Source organism: Magallana gigas, chromosome 4 (genome assembly GCF_963853765.1).
Source record: "Magallana gigas chromosome 4, xbMagGiga1.1, whole genome shotgun sequence".
Classification (NCBI taxonomy): Eukaryota; Metazoa; Mollusca; class Bivalvia; order Ostreida; family Ostreidae; genus Magallana; species Magallana gigas.
Window position 1 is genome coordinate 36,956,227 of NC_088856.1, and position 21,807 is coordinate 36,978,033.

At 34.3% G+C, this 21,807-nt stretch overlaps 1 protein-coding gene across 1 annotated transcript; it reads right to left on the minus strand.

The window, feature by feature from the left end:
• Positions 1-2,221: 2,221 nt before the first annotated feature.
• Positions 2,222-20,073, minus strand: LOC105328755 (uncharacterized). The gene is made up of 4 exons (XM_011429763.4): positions 19,919-20,073; positions 7,221-7,300; positions 5,366-5,927; positions 2,222-2,997 (listed from the first exon to the last, which is right to left on the minus strand). Exons 2-4 carry the CDS (start codon positions 7,288-7,290, stop codon positions 2,994-2,996), a joined length of 636 nt encoding a protein of 211 aa, XP_011428065.1. The 5' UTR covers positions 7,291-7,300; positions 19,919-20,073; the 3' UTR covers positions 2,222-2,993.
• Positions 20,074-21,807: the final 1,734 nt, after the last annotated feature.

Here is a 21,807-nt window from a genome sequence, read left to right on the forward strand (position 1 = left end):
CTAGCAACAACAAATTTTTGTTTGTGTCAATTACCAATTCATATGAGTTACAGACAGAAGTCTATTTTAAAATGGTCAATGTTATGCGCAAGTTTTAAAACCAGTTTTGTTTAACGAAAACAAAAAATGTTTGATAATATCCAGACAGGGTTGAAAGATCATTACCCTAAAGATTTCAAAATTATAGATTTAATTCCCAATGTATATATTAGACCAAACATATCTGTCCTTTTTAGCGCAGGTGTGCGGCACTTCCTGCTTGCGTTAGGTTGCATTGTTGGCGCAAGTGTGCAGTCATCCCTGCTTGCGTTCACTTTGGTAACTGTTGAGTGTGCGTTCATCCCTGCTTGCCTAACGTGGAGTCCCTATATATGTGCAGGCGCGGTGATTGGAGTCTGCACTTGCAAATATTTGCAGCAATCAGGGCTATCCGATTCTATCTCGGGTACGGGCTTGCAGGGATCACAGGCAGTGACCTTCATCAAAGATAATAGATTTAGAATGAACCTTACCAAAAGGATGGAGGGGAGATAATAAGACGGACACATACAATCAATTACAAAGTACAATGTACTGTATTCTTTTTTGTTATACGCTGTCATCTCCTTAAAATTTAAAGTAATTCATAACTTTTCCCCTATATCAGGCAGGACAAACATTGTGTTACAAAGTTGGGCACTTCCGTCTCCTTCCCAGCCCCAGTTTCAACGCGCTAATTAATAACAATGCTGAAATTACATGTATACTTGTAAAATTACAGATCATACATGTACATCTGTAAACACCGAAGGTGTATGTAATACCAATATGCTCAAGTTTAAATAGTTACCCTTCTTTCGAGAATGCAACAAAAAAAAGAAAGAAATAAAATAAACATTATGTTAGGAAAACTTTTTTGGGTTAGACTAATTTTTGGAAGCCCTAAATCATGTTTTATTGTAACAGTACAAACTCAATGTCTGGCCATGGTCCCATGGAAAGTTTCGGTCATCGAATATCACACATAGTCTGTCTATAATCTGAGGACAGCCATTATCGAATTTCAGGTCAAAAGTTCAAAGATCACGTGCATCTATTCTACAGTCAAAGAACCAAAGGCATCTAGGGAAGTAGAAGGGAGAATGAATTTCACAGACATGTCGTGTTTGATTAAGGATCTTCTCAATACTTTGCTTTATAAATCGGTTCTGCTGGTATCAAATTAATGTTCACTATGTTTACATTAACTTTGGTTGTTTTGCATCGAGTTTGTTTTCCTCCCGTGAATTACTGGGTTAAAAAAAGTCACAAAACCCAGCATTAATAATTAACGGCATTAAATGTCAGGTAAAATAAAGTGAACATATATTACGATCAGATTAAACAAAATACAAATGGCCCATTCTTGGTGATGTTTTAGACGCACCAGGGACGTAACCTATCATCGATAAACTATGTGGCATGGGGGGGGGGTCCTGCCCCTGATTTTTTGTCAACCTTTCACTTAAATCAACATTTTGACCCCCCCCCCCCCCGCGCTTATCTGGAAAAGGGAAACAAAATGTTAAGATATTACCCCATCCACTCTATCCACAAATAAAGGATAAGGATTTAGAAGATATTTTGTAATCTGTTTGCCAAGGTTTTCAGGTAGTTTTGTCACAAACCCCAATTTGTTACTTAACGATGCTACGTGTCTGGTTATGGCATGTTCTCATGTTCCTACATTCCATTCATGTTCCATCCAAGTCTGTGGCATTCTAAGTGGATAGTGGAGAAAAGAAAACGCTTCTATGTCACGCAATAAAAGCTAAAAATATTGGTTTTTTCCCTCGATAAAAACTTAGCCTACAATAAAAGAGATATCTCTTATGGGGATAATTTAATTCCATCTTTTTAAAAACAATTCAAGAGTATTTCATTTTTACTACCTTGTTAAGGAATCTTTTACATTCCTGTGGGAGTGATCTTTCTTCTCCAGGGGATATTGAACCTAGTTTTAACCACAGGAGCTCAGCACAATCATTTACATTTACTTTTGCTTTAATAGATTTTGCTAGTATTTTCAACTTAAAGTTTCGATATTCATTTGACTTGATTTAGCCCCCCCCCCCCCCAACAGTCTGTAAAATACATACAATTTGTAGTGTAGTGTTTGGGGGGTGTTTTTTGGTAGAAAGAGACATAGAATTCTTCCTGTAAGAAGTGCTTTTTATTCTTATATAATGAAGCAAAATATAAACACATTAAACATTTTTTTATTGAGCAACTATAGATATATAAACAAGTATGCAGGTTTATCCGTCGATATAATCTTTGAACATCATAGAAGATTGGATAGAAAGAAATGGTTGATATGTTTCAAATTTTCAATACAATATTATTCCGATATAAAAGTTCATTTTCCAACCCACTCCCCCTGTCTTTTCTTTGACCAGATATTTCGTTTCCCCATTAGGAAATCGCTGTAACGTTTTCCCATAAGGAAATCGCTATAGCGTTTTCTGGGATAAAATCTTTTTCCAAGAAATTCCGAATAACGTTTTTGGACGTGATTTCTTTTTCCTAGAAATTCTGAATATCTTTTATCATTTAGTCGCTTTCCGAGAAACTCCGAAAAACGTTTAATTTGACCTAGACGCTTGCCGAGAAATTCCGAAAATCGTTTTGGTATTCCGCGCTTCCCGAGGAACTCCGAATACCTTTTCCCGAGAAATTCGGAGTACTTTTTAGATCTCTGATTTTCCGTAGGATTCTCAGCCATTTTTTGGTTATCACTATTATCTAATTCTTCGCTTAAATCTTTAATAACGGGGGAGTGAATAGAATCCGAACAATTTTCGTCCAAAGTATTCTGTAATTTAAGATGATCAGTATCAAAAGTTTCGGCGTTTTCCAAGTCTCCCCCTTTGATGTTGAGTGGAGAGTCAGCTAATAATGGATCGTCTGGTGTACCAATTCTGGTTTCTGTCAATCCTCTTATTGCAGAGCTAAGAAGATTCTCCTGATCGGAATCATCTAAAAAAAGGAGAACAAGAAGATGATTTATTTAATTTTCTCTCGAATCCAATATCAAAAGACAATATTAGTAGTCATGTTTCCTGGTTGTGTCCTTTAACAGAAATGTTTCATATAATACACTTATACCCCCCCCCCCCCTTCCTCCCCCTTTGTATTTGTCGATTAAAAGTACAGCTTGCAGATCAAAAAGTAGATTGTGAGAATAAAATGTCTTATTATTGATACGTGGTATCCCAAAATATTTAATTTATCGATCGAAAATAAATTGTAAGAGATGGCAGAATCCTTACAAAAATTCAGATTGTGTTATTTGAGTAGTCAGACATGAAACAAATGCATTGCTCACCCCCCCCCCCCCCCCCCCACCCCTCCGCACCCTAACCCCCAATTTCAAGCATGGACATCTACAACTATCGGTTAAAGTTTAGAAATATTGTGATATTGATCATGTAATGTGACGAATTCCGCAGAGGCAGAATCAATGTATGATGAAACATTGTTCAAAGAAACTTAAAGATACCATTCCAATAAATACATGTACATGTAATAATATACAAGTTTATATCATATATTTAAATTATAAGTTTGATATCGCTCAATATCACGTTACCACAACATAACCACAAGATAGCCGATCGCCACTGCATTCAGTTAGCATGCAACATTTAATGTCTAAAAAATACATATTCCATACTTAAGTTTTAAATATCGCCATGCACAAGATTTCATGTCCACTAAAAACCTGTGCATACATGCGTATTGCATACACTGTATATACAATATGTGTAATTATTTGAAAAAAAATGAAATAAAAAAAAAATTAGAAACAATTCTTATGTTTTATGATGAAATAAAGGAATTTGATGGAAGGAAAAATAAACTTATGAAACATCGTGTTCATTCAATTACGAACTACAAGAAGTATCATCCCATCTCTACTCAACGAAATGAACGCTGGTGTTTTATTGACCAAAACCAGGGTCACTTCATGAAGTTACTGCATACAACCTTTGTGTGTTACACATAATACACTACGTACTATACACATGTATTTCATGCATGCTTACATGCGCAATACTCTTCCTATGAACATGCAATAAGCGCCGCTCGCTCGCTTCTTAACAAACAGTTACTTCTTATTAACATGTAATTGAGCTATTTTTTTTATTTATAAACTATCCCAGTATTGCATAAGACAGCTGATTATATCTATCAACTTTGGAAATTAAATTAAATTCAATATAAAAAGTCACTATCATAGTATTGTACTTTGCCGAGGAATTTAATTAGTAAAATGTTGTAACATGATCTTTTTATAAACCTTATATATACTAAAGTCTGAAAGTTTTTACAGCTTGACATACTAGAAATAGATTTTGATTTCAAGCTTTGGGGAAACCCCCACAGTTTAATTCACGTGCAATACTGTGACGTAACGATAAAAACGTCTGTTTTCTCAAATATTATTACATGCATTTCAGTCTATGTTTATATTTTATATACCTAATACAAATAGATCGACCTCGGGCTTAGCCCCGGGTTGATTGATTCTCACTAGGTCTATAAAACGTGTTTATTTCATCAAATTTGATACATTTTATGAAATATTTTATGGCGGTTTTAACAAACTGTGCTTATTTTCCTTTTGTGTATTAAAAAAAACAGGACGTGGGAACTAGGTGTTAACGCATGCGCAGGGAACAATTAGTAGCTATTGGAATTTTTTCTAGTGGTGTCCTCACAAACGCTAAATCCATCTTGAAATATTTTTTTTCTTTATGAAAGGTAAAAAATGTTGATAACTTAAAAATAAAGCATCTCAGACAATTCATTCTCTTTAAAGAATTAATCTAGAGTTTTTGCGTTTGTCTGTTTTTAAGATGTCCTTTAAAGTCATGCGATGGAACTAGGTTTGCAAAGTACAAAGTCTTATGGAATAGGAGAAGGGTTACCAAAAGGTTTGCTTTGACGAAGGAATTCATTGCAATGAAAAACGAGGTTGACTCACAGACAGGTTTGGACTTACGATATGGACCCTTGCTGGTATTGTACTTGTGCTCTATGCGCCTGAGTGGGTTGCTCGCTCCGCCTACCTACATACATGGGTGGCTCGAAACGCTTTTGGAGTAATTGACTATGCGCTTGCTTGGCGCTCGCCAAGTCTGCTATTAAACTATTTCTTTTTCCTATAAACACTGGAGTTTCAAAACGCTTAAACTTTTGACTGGACGAATTTGATAAGCTGTCCTCATCATCTGGGATGTCTAAAACCCCACTCCCCGTGTCAGCTGCAGAATAAAAGTTATCGCCATTGAGCAAAGAATCTGCAATACTATCGCGCATGCGCAACTCGTCTGGCACTGACCTGCGTAGTGCTATATAGCTATAATAAATAGGTTTGTCGTCTGTATCCGCCCGCCGCCGCCCAACAAAGAGAGGCGTTCCTCGTTTCCCCACAAGTTTTGGGTTGTTCATATTGCCTCCTCTCCCCACCACAAGGTGCATGCGACGTTTTCCTACAAAAAAGGGAGCCCTGCGCTTGCCGACGAACATTGGTAGATTTCCTCTCTTGTTCATGTCGAACTCTGAAATGTCTTCGGGAACCAAAATGGTGGACCTCTTTAATTCTTCACGGGGTGAAAACCGTTTAAAGCCAAGGATCGGAGCTGTTCTTTTTCCAAGCGGGTTGCTATCGCGCTTGCCGACAAATAACTGTCTATTCATGCGAGCCTCACGCTCAAATGCGTCGTCTGCGTCACTAGGATAAATGTCAAAAGGCTCTTGGCTCAGGAGTTCGTCCCGAATGGCTGCCTCCAAGCTTAGCAATGCGTCGTCGTTTTCGTCATCGCGTTTGCCGATGAATTTCGGAACAAATGGCGACCGCTTGACCCTGTCGTCTGCTTTCCCCGCTGCTTTTGTCTGCTCCTCTAAGTTGCAAAAATAGAATAAGAATATTTAAATTCCAGCAAGAATTGAGATCGTTTACATACAGTAACCAAAATGACGCAAGATTCATTTGCATATTTCATCATAAAAGTTTATGAAGATCATAAAAATTAAACACTTTTTTTTTTTTTAAAAATGCGTTTAAAAAGGTTTTGTAGAATGCAAAAGGCTGACGGTAAAAATTGTTAATTAAAAATCGATCTCATGTTTTTGGTTTTTTTTTAAAATAATATACATGCAATTGTAAATTTATCAGAACGCTATAGCAACAACTTCGCCCCACAATTGCAAACGTAAAACTAGTGACCAATTGCAAACATAAAACTAGTGACCATACTACTGCTAAGTTCGGCTCCCTTGCCAGACAATTGCGAGCAAACCATCTCGATCGGATTTTCCCGATAGAACATTATCTCAAAATTAGCGCCCATTGTTAAAATTCTTAAATAACGCAATTATGTAAAATATTCCATGCTGTTTTTGTCACCCCAATATCTTACCTTGGTATGGAAGGTCATGCAGGTACGGCTAATGTAAATCAATCATCTATAGTATTATTGATATAAACACAGTCGTTCCTTTTTTATCGCATTTGATTTTTTTTAGCATTATTATTTTCAGACAATATCTTATTTTTCTTTTTAATCTCACATTTCTTTAAGAGCTTGGAGCTAACGTTATCCTCAGTCTTGGTTTTTTATTTATTCTTTGTGTGTAGTAAAATCCTATCAAAACCTTGGTTTTCACAACTTTACAAATTAAAGCCGCCTTTTCACCTTCTCTTATATCCTACGAACTGAACATATCTTCGCACATTTAGTCATTTCTCTCGTTACGAAACCCGGTGATTTAGTGCGACCATCCCTAATCGAGAATTCTGCTCTAAGACTTGCTAATGCAATCTCATCCTTTGTAATCAGACACAATTTCAACGATATCGTCTATATCTGAATCCACTTTATATGTATGCTTTAGTTTCTCTTTATATCATCTTAATTTCAATTGCCAACCGTTCATAATCTAGCCTCAAGAACGCACAAATTTCTTTTTGGCCTCAAAGACTCATTGACGAATAGATTTCCACTTACAAAGAGAACTAAATATAAACCCGCGTAAAAATACGAAGGGGTACCAACAGTATGTAATCTTTCTTTCGCATATATACAGAGATTGAACTAAATTTAGATAACATTATTATTAGTAAGACTTTTTTTTTGGTAGAAAATGTATCTTTATAAGATCTAATTTGAATTGCATATTATATTAATACCCACCTGCAGGTTTGGCTTTAATTGAAGAAAACGCCCATAGTAAAGTCAGTATTGTTCCAAAGGTCAGCTTCATTTCTTTTTATCTAAAATGAAAATAATTTTCAGTATAAACAATTCATTCTGAAAACTTAGATTTTAAGAGAATGTTTAAAATATTCTGTGTTTCATTCCTGATGCTCTGTAAGGATTTTTTTTTATAAAGAGTGCGAAAAGACCTCAGTGGTGACATAGCGAGTAAACGTATTCATATATATTTACATTCACTTTCTTTCCCTCTATTAAATTGCATTGGTTGATTTGAGTGATATTTACGCATAACGCAAATCTGGTGCGTACGAGTACATTCAGTATTCTTTCAGTATTTCTCAAAGAACATGAACTGACTCTTCTCGCGACTTCAAACCGGATAACGACCTGATATTATACTTACGCTGATAAATATTTCACTGATGTAAATATATTTTGACAGTTAAATGAATTCAATTGATTAATTTCTTAGTATACCAAGAATAAATTCATTAAATTACAAAAAGAAAAAGAAAATTGTGTTATTAGAATTTAAAACGCTGTGCACTATTTTTGTCAGCATATTTCGGCTCTATAATGGCCATTCCGTTAATTTCGCATTACTCGTTGAATAAGACAGAGCTTTTTAAAAATAAATCATATTTGCGGGAATGAAATCAATGTTTAAAAACGTAAATATAAGCATTGAGTTATTCAATTTGTATGCACACACCGTTGCAGTTATGAGACCACATCTTTAAAAAAAAAATAATTCAATGGCTTAAATGGCATCTGTAACTGTGACCCGTAAGTTAGTATTATTCCAGTTAGAACCATTTTAACAAGAGCTTGGATTTTGGGTAGTTGTGTCAAACAGCAATGTGACGTACACCAGTCTATTTCATTGCTGACCACTCAGCCATGGCTCTTTGAAATCAACAAGATTTGTCTGGCTTTTGAGTCAGGACTTCACAATCGGTGTATATTTCGCCTGAAACTAGCGTCATTTTTAACTTGTTTTGACGCAAGAAATAGATAGCTACCTCCTACTGAAAGTCCAAGGCCTTGTTAAAATGGTTCTATTTACAATATATGTACAATACATGCATTTTGTTGTTCTCCGTTTTGGAATAAAAATCTGAGAGATATTAGGTTTTCTTCAGAGAGATATGAATATCGTTGCTTTCTGATTTGGCCAACATTGCGGTTGTTTTTCAATAACGACAATGAAATGAAAAATGATACCTGCAAATTTGTCAATATGTTTTTAATATATATTACATCATAATTGATAAAAAAAAAACACCCGAAAACAACTTATTATAGGAGAGTTCATATGCACCAGTCGAAAAAGCTGCGCGTACGCCTGCATGGGTACACGTATGTATTTCAAAGGATACTGATGTCCCTTTATATTCATGTACGTAGATGAAGAGATTGAAAGATTAGGGGTTTTTTTATAGATGCATGTAGGATGAAAAGAGGTAATACTCGCAATGTCTTCTGTGTTTTTATTTTTATATGTATAAGAAGAGAAAGAGAAATCATTTTTTTTAATTTGAAAAATAAAGAAAGGAAAGGACATCATGTGCCAACGATGATGTTCACATATCGCATCATGATTATGAATTATTGATTTTATTATAGATGCTAGAATTGAATATTTTCCGGATAATTCAATTTGTCGACTCCGGTACGATTATTACAATTCCCTCAATTCACAAAGCCATGAGTCCATGGATTTTGAACAATGAACAAATCGTTTTTCTTTTCTCGAATGACACTTGTATGTGTTAAATCACATAATGTCAAGGGATGTCGCTAATTCATGAATCATATTTTGTTGACTTTAGTCATTTTCTTGATATCAATAGTGCGCAATCATAGGATACACGGGGAATTATAAACGTGCTGTCATTGCGATATATTTTAGATCCAAAAAAGTAATTTGGATGAGGAAATTAGGCAAGGGCCATGGAGACTATTTATTTAGAATAACAATCGTAGTGCAAGTTCGAAAATTTAATGCAATTTGTTTTAAAATATAGAAAGAAGCGAGTCGGAATAATTTTGATAAACTGTGACAGAGTCGTAGACAAATCGTGAAGGACCAATCGCAGACAGATCTTTAAAGACCAATTGAAGACATTTGATGATGTTAATGCCATAACGCAACAGAGAGAGAATAAATACATTATTAGCTGAACAAAACCTAAACAAGATACTCAGATTTCTGCTGTTTGTTTTCTGAGTTCCAAGTATGTTTAAAGAATACTAAATTATCCAAGAGAATGACAGCTACATTAGATTTCTACAATTTGAATGTTATCATAGCATAGTGCGAGTCATCGGTGGGTCACGCTTGCTTTCGTAAGACTTAAGTGTCTTTTTAACAATACGACAACAGCAGATCTAAGATCTGAAGGAAGATAGAGATTACCGATAAAAATTAACATTAATGAGAATTTTCTGTGTTCAATAAAATCATCGCATGAGTTTTAAAGGAGCTTTATTAAGTTTTTTCGAACATTTCAAACAACAGAAAAAATGTCTGGATTTTCGTTATACAGTCTGTCGCTCAATATATCGCATTTAAGTATACCTATACATTTTTTGTACAATATTCCGTGCCTGTTTCAGTAAACTTGTCATAAATTAATTTTCATGCTTGTTCTAGAGTCATTCATATATTAAATAGAATGTCTTGGACATTTTCATGAGGAACCAATGCGTACAAGTTCTCCATCGCTCAAATCCAAGTCATAAATAATCAAAGCTTATATCTCACGTATCTAGATACTACAGGTAATGATCGCAATAAACTCTAAGCAATTAACATTTCCACTTGCTGATTACAGGTTTTTATTAATTATCTATGTGTGTATTGGTAGCCGGAAGGGAAGCCTTATCATCATCGTTTCTGTAATTCCGGAATTGAAGTCTTCATAAAAATATTATTTGTTAACCACGGCAAAAACTATATAGAACGGCCAAAAAAACCGTACATAATTTTAATTATTGGTGGCAATGAGAAAATTTTTAGTCTTGACAGACGCATTTGAAAAATGGCGTAGGTTTTTTTCAACAAACAATTTTAATTAATGCGAAGACTAATGACGAAATAAAGCGACCTGGGTCCGCGCTGGGACCGTTCAGTGATATAAATGGTTGCGGGAGGCAAATTGCGGATCTCTGATTGGCGAGCATCGGCTCCCTGGGGACACGTGATCAATGCGCAGAGCCAGGACTATTAAAACGGCCATGTCCACAGGTTACCTTAAAAGATCATCGACCAATTCTCGCGAGATTTCAAGGATGAGACTTTGACGATTTGTTTCGGAAAGGTCTGCTTCGGCTTTTAAAAGGTAGTCTTAAAGGCGATTGCTCTATTGGGTATAATTTTATTTTAATGTCGATGTAAGCGTTTAGATCCATTGGGCCCTCATCTCGGCAGTTACTTAGAATAATGGTGCATTAGTTAATAAGTCTTTCTTCAATAAAGTTTGCAATGGGAATAGGCGAGGCATTTTTATTTAAAAACATTCGTCACATAATGGCTAATAACAAAACGTTCATTGTATTTGTAAGAAACCGGGAGATTTTTTTCCGTTTATCCGTTGGAATCATTCTCTTTTTAATGACCGTTTTGTAAATTCCTACGCTTGACAGTTATTCCATAGCGTTGTTTACCCGTCTACCGGAATAGGGATTTCATTCGTCTCCAGGCATTCCCTATGGACATTTCATATGTCAGACTGATTTCATAATCTAGATCCTCAAGTCGCATACATGTACCAGACGGCAGTATTCATTTAATCCTCATTTGCAACATTTTTTTTCTATCCGAAAGTACATTTCTGAACAGAGAAGGTGTGTGGGGAAAGTCACGACTGTCAGTCAGTGTGAAATTAATTTCATATATCGTTTTTTCTTCTTCCTTTTTTCTATTTTCAATATCAATATACGAAAACCCGTTTGACCATCCCAGCTTGGAAAATTATATACAAAGGAAATCGGTCTAATAAAATCTGAAAAGTTGTATAACTGAAGATTTCTTATTAAACGCGAGAAGTTAATATCCTTGTAAAATTGCGAGAAAAACATCTCGCGGATTTTAACACCTCGCTTTTATTTTTCGAAAACATGTAAACAAAACGGAACTATCTTTAAGGAAAAAAATTGGGGTTTGCGATATTATGTTTTTCGCGATTTCAATTGATGCAAAACGGTTGAATCGCGAAATTGAGTACTCGCGTAAAATAAGGAATTTTCAAAGATAAAAAATATGAAAGTTTAGGTGTGGTAGCAGTTGTAATAATTGTACCAGTCTACATATTTACATGTATACATTTAATATATAGTATATTTACCTACATGTATGTATTTGTACATACTTTTTGTCATTTGTGCCAGTTGAAATGAATTTCTCTGCTCAAACTTTTTTTTTTATCACAGAGACAAAACAAAGCCGGTTATATAAACAATGAGAAACCTGGACGAGAGCTTTAGTTTAACTGTTGTTTCTTAAAAGTCAGATTCGGTAGCAGATACCTTAAAACTTTAATTTTTTTTTAAATTTTGATTTTGGTTATAATCATTTTTTTTCTTTTGTTGCTTTTTATTGAGGCAAAAAAGAAAGAAGAAGAACGAATGGATAGATAAAGAACGAGAACCATTAATTCAAACGGTCATTAAACCTGCCAGAGTCCGTAGAGTAGCTTAAATCAGTTCTGGCGACGACGAAAATCTCCATGGTTTATTTTAAACAGAACCCTTCAAGTTCAGGTTTACAATAACGCAATACCAAATCCCTGACAATCTTTTTTGTACAAGCGTTCGCCATTATCGTTAAGTCAAAAGCAAAGAACCGGACACAGTGGCAGTCCGACAACGAAACTAATTATCCTAAAATTCTATGTCAAAACGGAAATACCGTTTCTTCTTAACCCCCTTAGACTCCCGCCGCAGAATACGAAAAACATGACAAGAACAAAAAAAACGCAGGTTTGTCTGTGAATAGACAAAGTCTGTTCTTAACGGACTTCAGCTCAAAGGTCTATAATGTTTTCTTTTATTTTTTTTCCCTTGTATTCTCTCCATTCTTGTTGTCATTAAGTGAAAATCTGCATTGAGTATGCCAGACTTCCGCTGTATCGTGACCGTCTTTGACTGTGGGTATTATCCTCTATCCAATGCCACGGAATAGAGTTAAATCCGTGGCGAGTTGTTTGTAATCCTCCATTTACAGAAGTGATATTTAGGCTAAGCAAACTATTTAATTCCCAGTGTGATATTGATTTCTTTTTCCACTATATTTGTTTGTGGCGCGAGATACCACTTTTGTGTTATTAAGAGACCACTATCCACAATTCCCCTCTTCTCATTGCCTCAAATAAGGGAATACTATGTTCATCCAAAAAATAAAATGATTTTGGTTAGTAGTAACAATTACGAAGCTAAGCCCCCCAAAATAGCAAATAGAGTGTTGTAGCTACAGTTACACACACATTTCTTGCTGACTTGACTTCAAATGCATTATCGTATCGATGTCGGAATGATAGACAGAACGAAGGGACAAACAAGATCAAAACACCATCTTGTCTTCCATTTGGAGGTATAAAAAATCGATTTCACATTTATTGGCAAATTCCAACATATCAGTAACCCGCACCTCGGGTTGTCATGGGCTTCTAAGTGTAACCAAAAATGAGAGAGAGAAAAAAACTACGTTGCGGAGGTTGAACAAGAGAGCAAATAACAAAGACATTTGTTACAGGATGGAGACGTAAAAATGGTGGCTTATAAACATTTGGTCCAAGTCTGAGAGTTTCAGCTTGTTTCACGCTAGCAACCAACAGATGGTGTGTTTGTTTTGCCCCTTTTCTGAGATTTTAACGAACATTCCAACAGAATAATGCCAAACAAGATCTTTACTTGGGGAAAAAAATTCGTGATTCTCGATCAAATTTTATAGCACTTCCAAGACGGCTTTAAAACGATGTTGTTAACTTAATTCAGTCTTTAATCCGATTTATTATAATCTTTTTTATATATAAGGGAGTGTAGTGTCTACCTGTAAATAAAAAAAACCAATTTGTTTTGCCGGTCTATTTCTTCATTTTAAAAAATCCACAAAAAGCGAAACCATGAAAGAAGCATCAAACAGTTAATATTAACCCTGATCACACCAGATCGTGCAGAACATGATATGGTGGGAATGTTTTTTTTTACTGTACATGTGAGACAAAAATATGTAGTTTGGTTGTGGCATTTTCTTTTGTAGTATAAATTTATTCCTTTTTTTCAAACAAAGAAGAGTTTAACTTCGCTGAAATCTAATTATATGTAGATATTCATATAACTGTAATTATATATTTTGTATAATTGTAATAATTTATTTGTGAAGTAGATATTATAGAAGAATACCATCTTTTTATGTAATATTTTAAGAATTGTTCTTGTAGTTAGAAAATTGAATGCCACTTTGATATGACGTATACTGAAGACCTCATTCAATACTGTACTACCAAAGTTATAAGATCTGATATGAAGAGTTTAATGAAGGACTATTTGAATATTCAAATTACTGGTGCTAAAGCATTAATTATGTATAACTATTGCATGTATACCTGAATTTGGACCATGTAATGCATTTTAGCATGCATAGAGATGTGTATTTACTTAAATAAATATCCGTGTTAACATTTTACAACTAACCAATGCACAGCTCTGTACAATAGCACATAAAATATCCTAAATCACTTCCCTCTCATTGGATCATATTTCTCTCTCAATTCAGCATTGTTTTTATGCCAAAGGATGGTAACATTTGACAAATGCTGTTTAGTTGTAAATTTGTCCCTTGCCATTTGACAATAAATACATTTCGTACCGAAAACCATCAGAAGAAATTGGAGTATTGGTCGCATTGAGTGGCCCCCAATCGGCGCAGAAATTGAAATAAAGAGACTGCCTATTGCTAGTACAGCTTCCTTCATTACGCGTTTATCCCTCCCTTGCCGCGCTTGTTGATATGAATTTCCCCGCAGATTTCACAAATTATACTAGCGTGTTTGGTCAATTGTAAAAGATGCTTCATTTGCAAAGAGACGTCTTGTTGTCACTTTGATCTCTTAATCTCTTACTTTAATGTGAATGTAGAGATGAGGGAGTGGAGGGGAGGGGGGGGGGGGGGTTATCACGCTTGTTTTGGCGTTTGAGGCATTTAAACAGGTTCAAGTACATATGCAATCGCGTTTGCTGTTTCTTAAATATTTCAAAGCGCGTTAAGCAATTGTATTATTTCTATTGACTGGTTTAGAAATAAGAAATTTGTCCTTGGTGTTATTCAGAGAGAGAGAGAGAGAGAGAGAGAGAGAGAGAGAGAGAGAGAGAGAGAGAGAGAGAGAGAAGAGAGAGTAAATATGTCTTTTTGTTGTCTGATTAAGCATTATCTTGTTGCTACAGATATAAAACGTGCGATGAACCAGTTCTATTCATTTATATAAAACTTATTACAGACTACGATTTCAAGCCTTCTTTTCTTGATTTGAACCAAAGCAGTTTCGAAAACAGTTACTCAGTAGCTATCCATTGCTATAAAATTATCGAATGACAAAAAGTTTACGCATAGATGTGAGGAAATGGCGAAAATTGGCACCATACGCCATTGTAGAAATAAGATATAAAATCGGTAATTCCATATCATTTGAAAAGAAAAGAATTAGTTTTGGTCACATTTGATTATTTGTGTGGATTTTATTCGTCTGGATATTTTTGCAACAATGTTCGGTTTACGACATTTATATCATGTTACGGTATAAGAATGTATGTTTCGACGATTATTTAAACGGTGCCTTGCATGTTGTAATAATTTTAATTAATTATCCGTCAAACTGTACGATATGCCTTCATCAAGATTACTCATAAATATATAATAATTGCAAATACGCTGATAAATATTGGAAAGGAGAGATACGTTCAGTGATTAAAATGGCGACGCCTGTAGAAATAGTCCAAGACCTGATTGGACATAGATTTTCCGATTGACACGCTTCACCTTACATACGACAAAAATTAAAACAGCCACTGAAGTCACAGAATTATGTATATACAGGTGACATGAATGATTTCAGGTGTCCACGTCTTAATGCTACATAATGCTACACGTTAATCGGATCCCATACTTTTCAACATGATACCAATAAACAAGAACAAAACTGATATTATGCACAACTAATACGATATCGCACTTAAGATATGATTCCGGCATCATTTTCTAAGTTTTAAATAAATTCCATTTTTATGAAACAGAATACCGTATATCCGGTAATTTTCGCGATGATCTAATTTTCGCTTTTTTCGCGAACTCTTTTAAATCGCAAAATATTGAATACACAGAAATTATATCGTGTACCATTTTCTGTAGGACACTTTTCAAATCGCAAAAAATATTGTGACACGCGAAACAAAACGGATGTACGGTAATCGTTTAGGTTTTGCCAATACATTGATAGGAATCATCATTTGAATCCCACACAGCGATGTTCAAAACCAATTGCTGCATTATTGGAAGGGATATATTTTTTGAAAATTGAATTTCATCTTGCAAATACCAACATGTATGTCATTGAATCAGTGTCATTTATCCTCTTTTTATTCTCATAGTATGTTTTGTTAGCCTTCGCACATGTACATGTACATTCTTAAGTCACTCAGACAAGTTAATACATGAAATATTTGCTCGCCATGCAGCACTTCATTTGGTTCTTGAAAAAATGATAACTATATTTGGAAAGTTGTGAAACGAAATACAAAATTCATTACAATATTTATTTCATTTTCGCAAAAGTTTTGCATTGTGTAAATGATTTTTTGGTGTTGTTTTTTGGGGCTTTTATTTTTGCTTGTTTTTTTTTTTTTTTTTTTTTGAAATGGGTGGGGATGGGGGTAAGGGGGTAAATAAACATGTACAACATTATTATGCCAAAGTTGGACGAAGAAAAACCGCTCGTAGTTTTTTAACTGACTCTGACCATCAAAAAATTAGAAATGCAACTGATACCTTTCATTTAGATTTTTTGGGTAATCCCGCACTTTAAAAGAAAAACTACAAAGTATCCACAATAATCAATTAAAGTTTTGAATGATATGCATAAATATTCGAAAAGAAAAAAAACATAGCAGTGCGCATGTGCAAAGCGTTTTATAAATGAATTTCCGTTTCTCAGGGGAGAAAATGCATGACTTATCAGTCCAGTTGTATCACAAGATAAAGAATGCTGATGTCAAACCGACGGTCTCAGTAACTATCAGCACCTAAGACAGATTCGTGCGTTAATCTTTCTTTGTCTAAAACGAGGCCCTCGGGATTCCTCGGAAGGAATCGATCTATAACGCAGCGACAACATCAAGTGCCGATTTTTTTTTTTTTTCAAAACGATCGACGAAAATAAATGATTTCCTAATGCATTATTAAGTTGAAGACCAGAAAAAAACATGCGTCCTAATCCTGAATTTTGATGAATTTTGGGGTTTTTTTTTAAAAATCATTCTTTGAATATTTGATTGAACATCTTTTGTTTTTCATGAATGAAATATTAATTCAAAATTGCTTTGCAGTTTTATAGAGCATTCTCCGTCATTTAATTAAAAGTAATGTTGTGCTGATTTGTATTTGAAGAAACGCTTATGTAACTCCAACCATCTTTCTTCATGTAATGCTGTAACGCCCATGGTTTCAATATAAAAACGGACATTTTAAGTTTGCAATGTATATATAAACTGGTATTGCACGCAACACTTTATTTAGTTTAATGAATGATTAACAAAACTTGACCATTTATTATCACAGATTTACCGATACCTGATCAAGCGTATTGGATATCAGTATATCGGTTGTGAATTAATATCATCGAGTCTTCACCAGTGTTTAATCAATTATTAATTTTCATAATAGAAGATAGCTTGCGTGACCGAGCGTACAGATCAGTTCGTTGATAACGTTTGCCCGTAAAGCAAGAATTTTCCGATAGTCAACACGTGTGCCTAAACATATAAATGTACCATGACTATTACGAAAATCAACACTCTGACAATTTTGCGAGTTCGTCGGATTAAGTCATAACTTTACTTTCGATTCTAGTATCTATGAAAAAAGAATATGCTTAGAGTTACACTAGCATAGTCATTTATACTATCATGAATGTTCATTGCCTGAAAGCTGACAAATTACAGATAGAGTAACTGTTACTAAGTTACCGTCGAGCTACATCTTAAGACGAGTCTTAAGTTGATCGTAGGACGTTCCTAACTTTTTTCTGAAGTCAAAAATCTTAGGAACACACTTAGGTTATATCTTAGGAAAGTTTCGTGAACATGCCTGCTCTGGTCATTCTCTGGGCACCTACCCGTGAAGCAGACGACAGCGATGCATGTATTAAATGTTTCTGAATTATTCATAGAGACCATATTGCAGTACAACGTATATCAAGATTTGATTTCATTCTCAGATTGGCTTTTAAATAAATCTTACTTCTACTGTTTATATTCGTTGTTTAACCCCCCCCCCCCCCAACCAACCGTACTGCAAAAACCAAAACAAACAAACAAATAGAAAACAAAAGAAGGACCATGAAAAAATCGTGCACCTTAATTACTCCGTCTCGTTTTTTAAGCCTCTCATATAAATATGATATGGTCATTTAACATCCAATATTTTTAGTACAATTAATTTTTTCGCTAAAATCAAAAATGAGATATTTAGAAAATATTGCATTTAAATACATTTACACGGATTTTTTTTAACGAACTATACGGCTTATCTCAAATCGTGTCGCGAAAACTGATACGTGTACTGGTATTCTGTACATATTCATATCTATAAAAAGATTTGCGGGCATGTTGAAAAATATTAATGCGTGCTGCATGATATGTCACTTTGTGTCTTTTTAATTTAACGGATGACAGTCAATACTAAAAAATCATGACAATTTTTCATGTTCCAACTTTAAATAACAAAACAATACAACGTGACACGCTTGTGTCATTACGTTATCACAAATCTGGTAATAAAGCATGCAAGTCTTTCAGTTAAAAATGGGAAGCATTATGTCTTAACTTTACGCATAGTAAAGTCAATAAAATATTAGTTTTTTGTACTAACAAAATAATGATATGTTAAGCGGAAATCCCTTTAATATTGTCTTCCGTTGCCACAATCTGCTTAACAAGATTAAACACTTATTGTAGAAAAACAAAACTCCTTATTTTATTTTTTCATTTCGATATTACAATCCCGGAAAACCATCGTGAAGATCTGATTCTTAGATTTCCTGATGGTCACCTAATTTCTTTACAGATATTTTAATGCTAACATAATTGAAAAAAAAAAACAAAACAAAAACAAAAACAAAAACAAAAAAACCCCAGAAATTAAAGGAAACAAGCCACAAATATCGCAAGGACAAACTTCGTCATGAACCACAAAATTGTAAGAACGATATTATTAAATGAAAAACAGGAAGAATAAAGTGAGAATTTTTGCATTCTAATAACTTTTCTTCTCGGGTTCTTATGCTTCGAAACTAATACAACAATTTGATATTGTATATCCTCAATCCCAACAACGCCGCAAAGTAACCAGAAGTCACCTTTGAATGAATGGAGATATTATTAACAAAAAATAATAATAATAAAATCGTTTTCAGTTGAAATTTGAGAAATCCGATTTAATTCTTGGAAAACAATAAAAAAAAAATGAAAGTAAGTGTTTCGTATATTAGATAACTTTTTGGGTGCTCAACAAGATTGAATTTGTCGTGACGCGGATTTTTTTTCTTGGGTTTAAATTTTTGAGGGGGATTGCCGCGATACACTCAGAACGTCTCATCAAACGAAATATGGAAGCTAGCTTAGGTTCATTCATTAGTATCCCTTTGTTTAATCAGTCTGTAGAAAGCTCATGAACCGAGTAACATCGGAAGCCACAAATGACTCCAATAAAATCCAATAAGAGAAAGTGAGTGTCGCATTGTAGGAAAACAGGGGCCTTTGGCGCAAGGATACATTTCCCGTGCATAAAGAAATCAAAATGTCACAGAGATTGAGAGATGGGTTTTTAGCTCATTCATTTTCTTCTTCAAAGGGAAAAAAAGAGAATTTGTTTCCATCTGTGAATTACTGATAAATGTGAAAATGTTTATACAAATTAAGTAGGTCGTTAATGAAATGTTTCGATTTTTATTATCGTCGATCAAAATTAAACACGTCAAGCCGATGAGCGCAACAGAGGAGCGTAATTAAAGAAATTGGCACTCGTTTGCCTCAGGTGCAAGCTATTTAGATGATTTAACCAGACCATACCGCTCTTGTACGACGTCCCTTCTTCACAGAGTCGGTGGTTTCAATCGGAAATTATAAAATCACTTATTGTTCCATAATTGGCAAAATGAATCGCTGTTTCAATTAGGGAACGGTTTTGTGCGTGCAACAATATCTAATTACCGAAAGGATACTGATCACCACCAGATTATCAGATTATCGAAAGAAAATACATATAAAAAGAATCCTTTTTTAAAATCAAATTCTTTACTTTTTTGACTTTTGCTGCTCAAAATTAATTTTAAATTGATAGAATTGTTTTCAACTTTGCAAAAAAAAATGTTACTTGCTTGTCGTGTATTTTTTCTACCAACCTTAAGATGCTACAAATTCCTTCGCCGATGTTTCACAAATGCCTCTGATCTTGTGTCAACAAGCCGTTTCGTCTCCTTTTTCAATTTATTTCTCTCGTATCTCTGCAATTAGAGAATTATGTATCTCTATTTATGCCCAGCGCGTAAAGACAAGAAATGTCAATAATAAAGTAGGCGGGGTTTTGGTGACGTCATCAATTTGCCGCCTTAGAAATTCTACTTGAGGGAAAAACAACCTATGACGACATGTGGTTGTTTCGCAAGGTTGTATTGGAAAGTGTGATAATTATGATCGCGGGGACTGGTATCTCCCCTCAGCTTTTAAGTAGGAGCAGAATCAGACTGAAGGCTATGTCAATATCACTTATTCTCCGGAGACAATAGATGAATTATTAATCAAATCCAATGCTATGCGCAAGGCGTGATTTTCGGCAGAAGTATCTTATTTCATCTTTAAAATATTAGAACATTAAATCTTGCCATTTTTACGAGTCCCATTCTGCAGATCTAGAACATATCTATATAGAGTTCTAGCCAAGGCCCGGTGTTAATGTGTAGAATTGTATAGACTTTAATAATCTTAAAGCGGTCTGCTGCAGACACAGTGGACAAAGGTTAATGACAATCTGCTGGTTAGTGCAGAAGTTGAAGCAATTTCATTCCAAATAGCGCAAAACATGATCTAGATCATACCTTGTATCATTATCATCATCATTAAAAGACAGTCTAGATAATTGCAAATTTGTTCCGACCGAGATTTATTCACATTAAATTGATATGGATACTTAAAATTTTCATTATTTAAAGTGACGCAGAAATCACCGAAAAAAAAGTCCATGTTTGAAATTAATTGACCAATTTTTTTTTTGCATTTCCCACTTTTTTTAAAACATGTTTTGAGGGGTTTTTCTTAATGAATTCAGAAACCTTATTTTCAGAATCAAAGGAGCATAAAGCTGATGAATAGTAAAACCAGATACATGTAATTGTTGACGGGTCAAATGCCCGAAAGCAACATACCGCTACTGTCAATCCTTCATCCGTTCATTGTCAATAGTTTAAGAAGAAATTTTATTCAGAAATATACACAGAAGTATTATATAAATGAATATGGATTGAACAGCAGACAAACAATAGCCCATAATATTTAGTTCTATCCATTAAAGATCAAGGTATATATTCAATTATATTTATAATAGCAGTAGTGTAAACATTTAAAGTTTTGCATATACATTTTACTTACTTGTACATGACTGTAGAGAATACACACTGTCTTTAAATTCAGTCTGCCTTTTTAAAACCCTAAGTATTACTGCAAATTGTTTTCATTCTTTTTTTCCCATCTACCTTCAGATACATTGCTTCGTATCTTAAATAATAGCTAAAGCTAATAGTATATGGAGTCACATGCATATCTATCCAAATTTTATGTCCAGTACAGCAGCTACAATGTATGAAAAAGGCTGGATGGTAATGGTCATTTTTAAAACTATATTAATATCCTTTGGGTTATTGAAATTCTGTGTAAAGCTATAATAAAATATTTAATTTTTTTTTTTTTGGAGAATTCTGATTTTTCCTCTTTGCAAAATGATAGTTTATGGCCAAAAATATCATTTTGTAGATTAACGCGAACAATTAATATTCGCGTAAAATAGCGAGAAGCAACTCTCGCGGATTTTAAAATATCGCTTTAATTTTTAAGACAGCTTTTAACTACACGTATATGAAATTATAAAAATTGATGTTTTTTTAATTTAATGTTTGTACTCTCGCGATTTGACACAACCAGCGGAATCGCGGAATTAAGTATTCGCGTAAATTAAAGAATTTACAGTATTTAAAATTTTAAAGCAAATCTAAATATGATGGATAATTTGTTAACCATC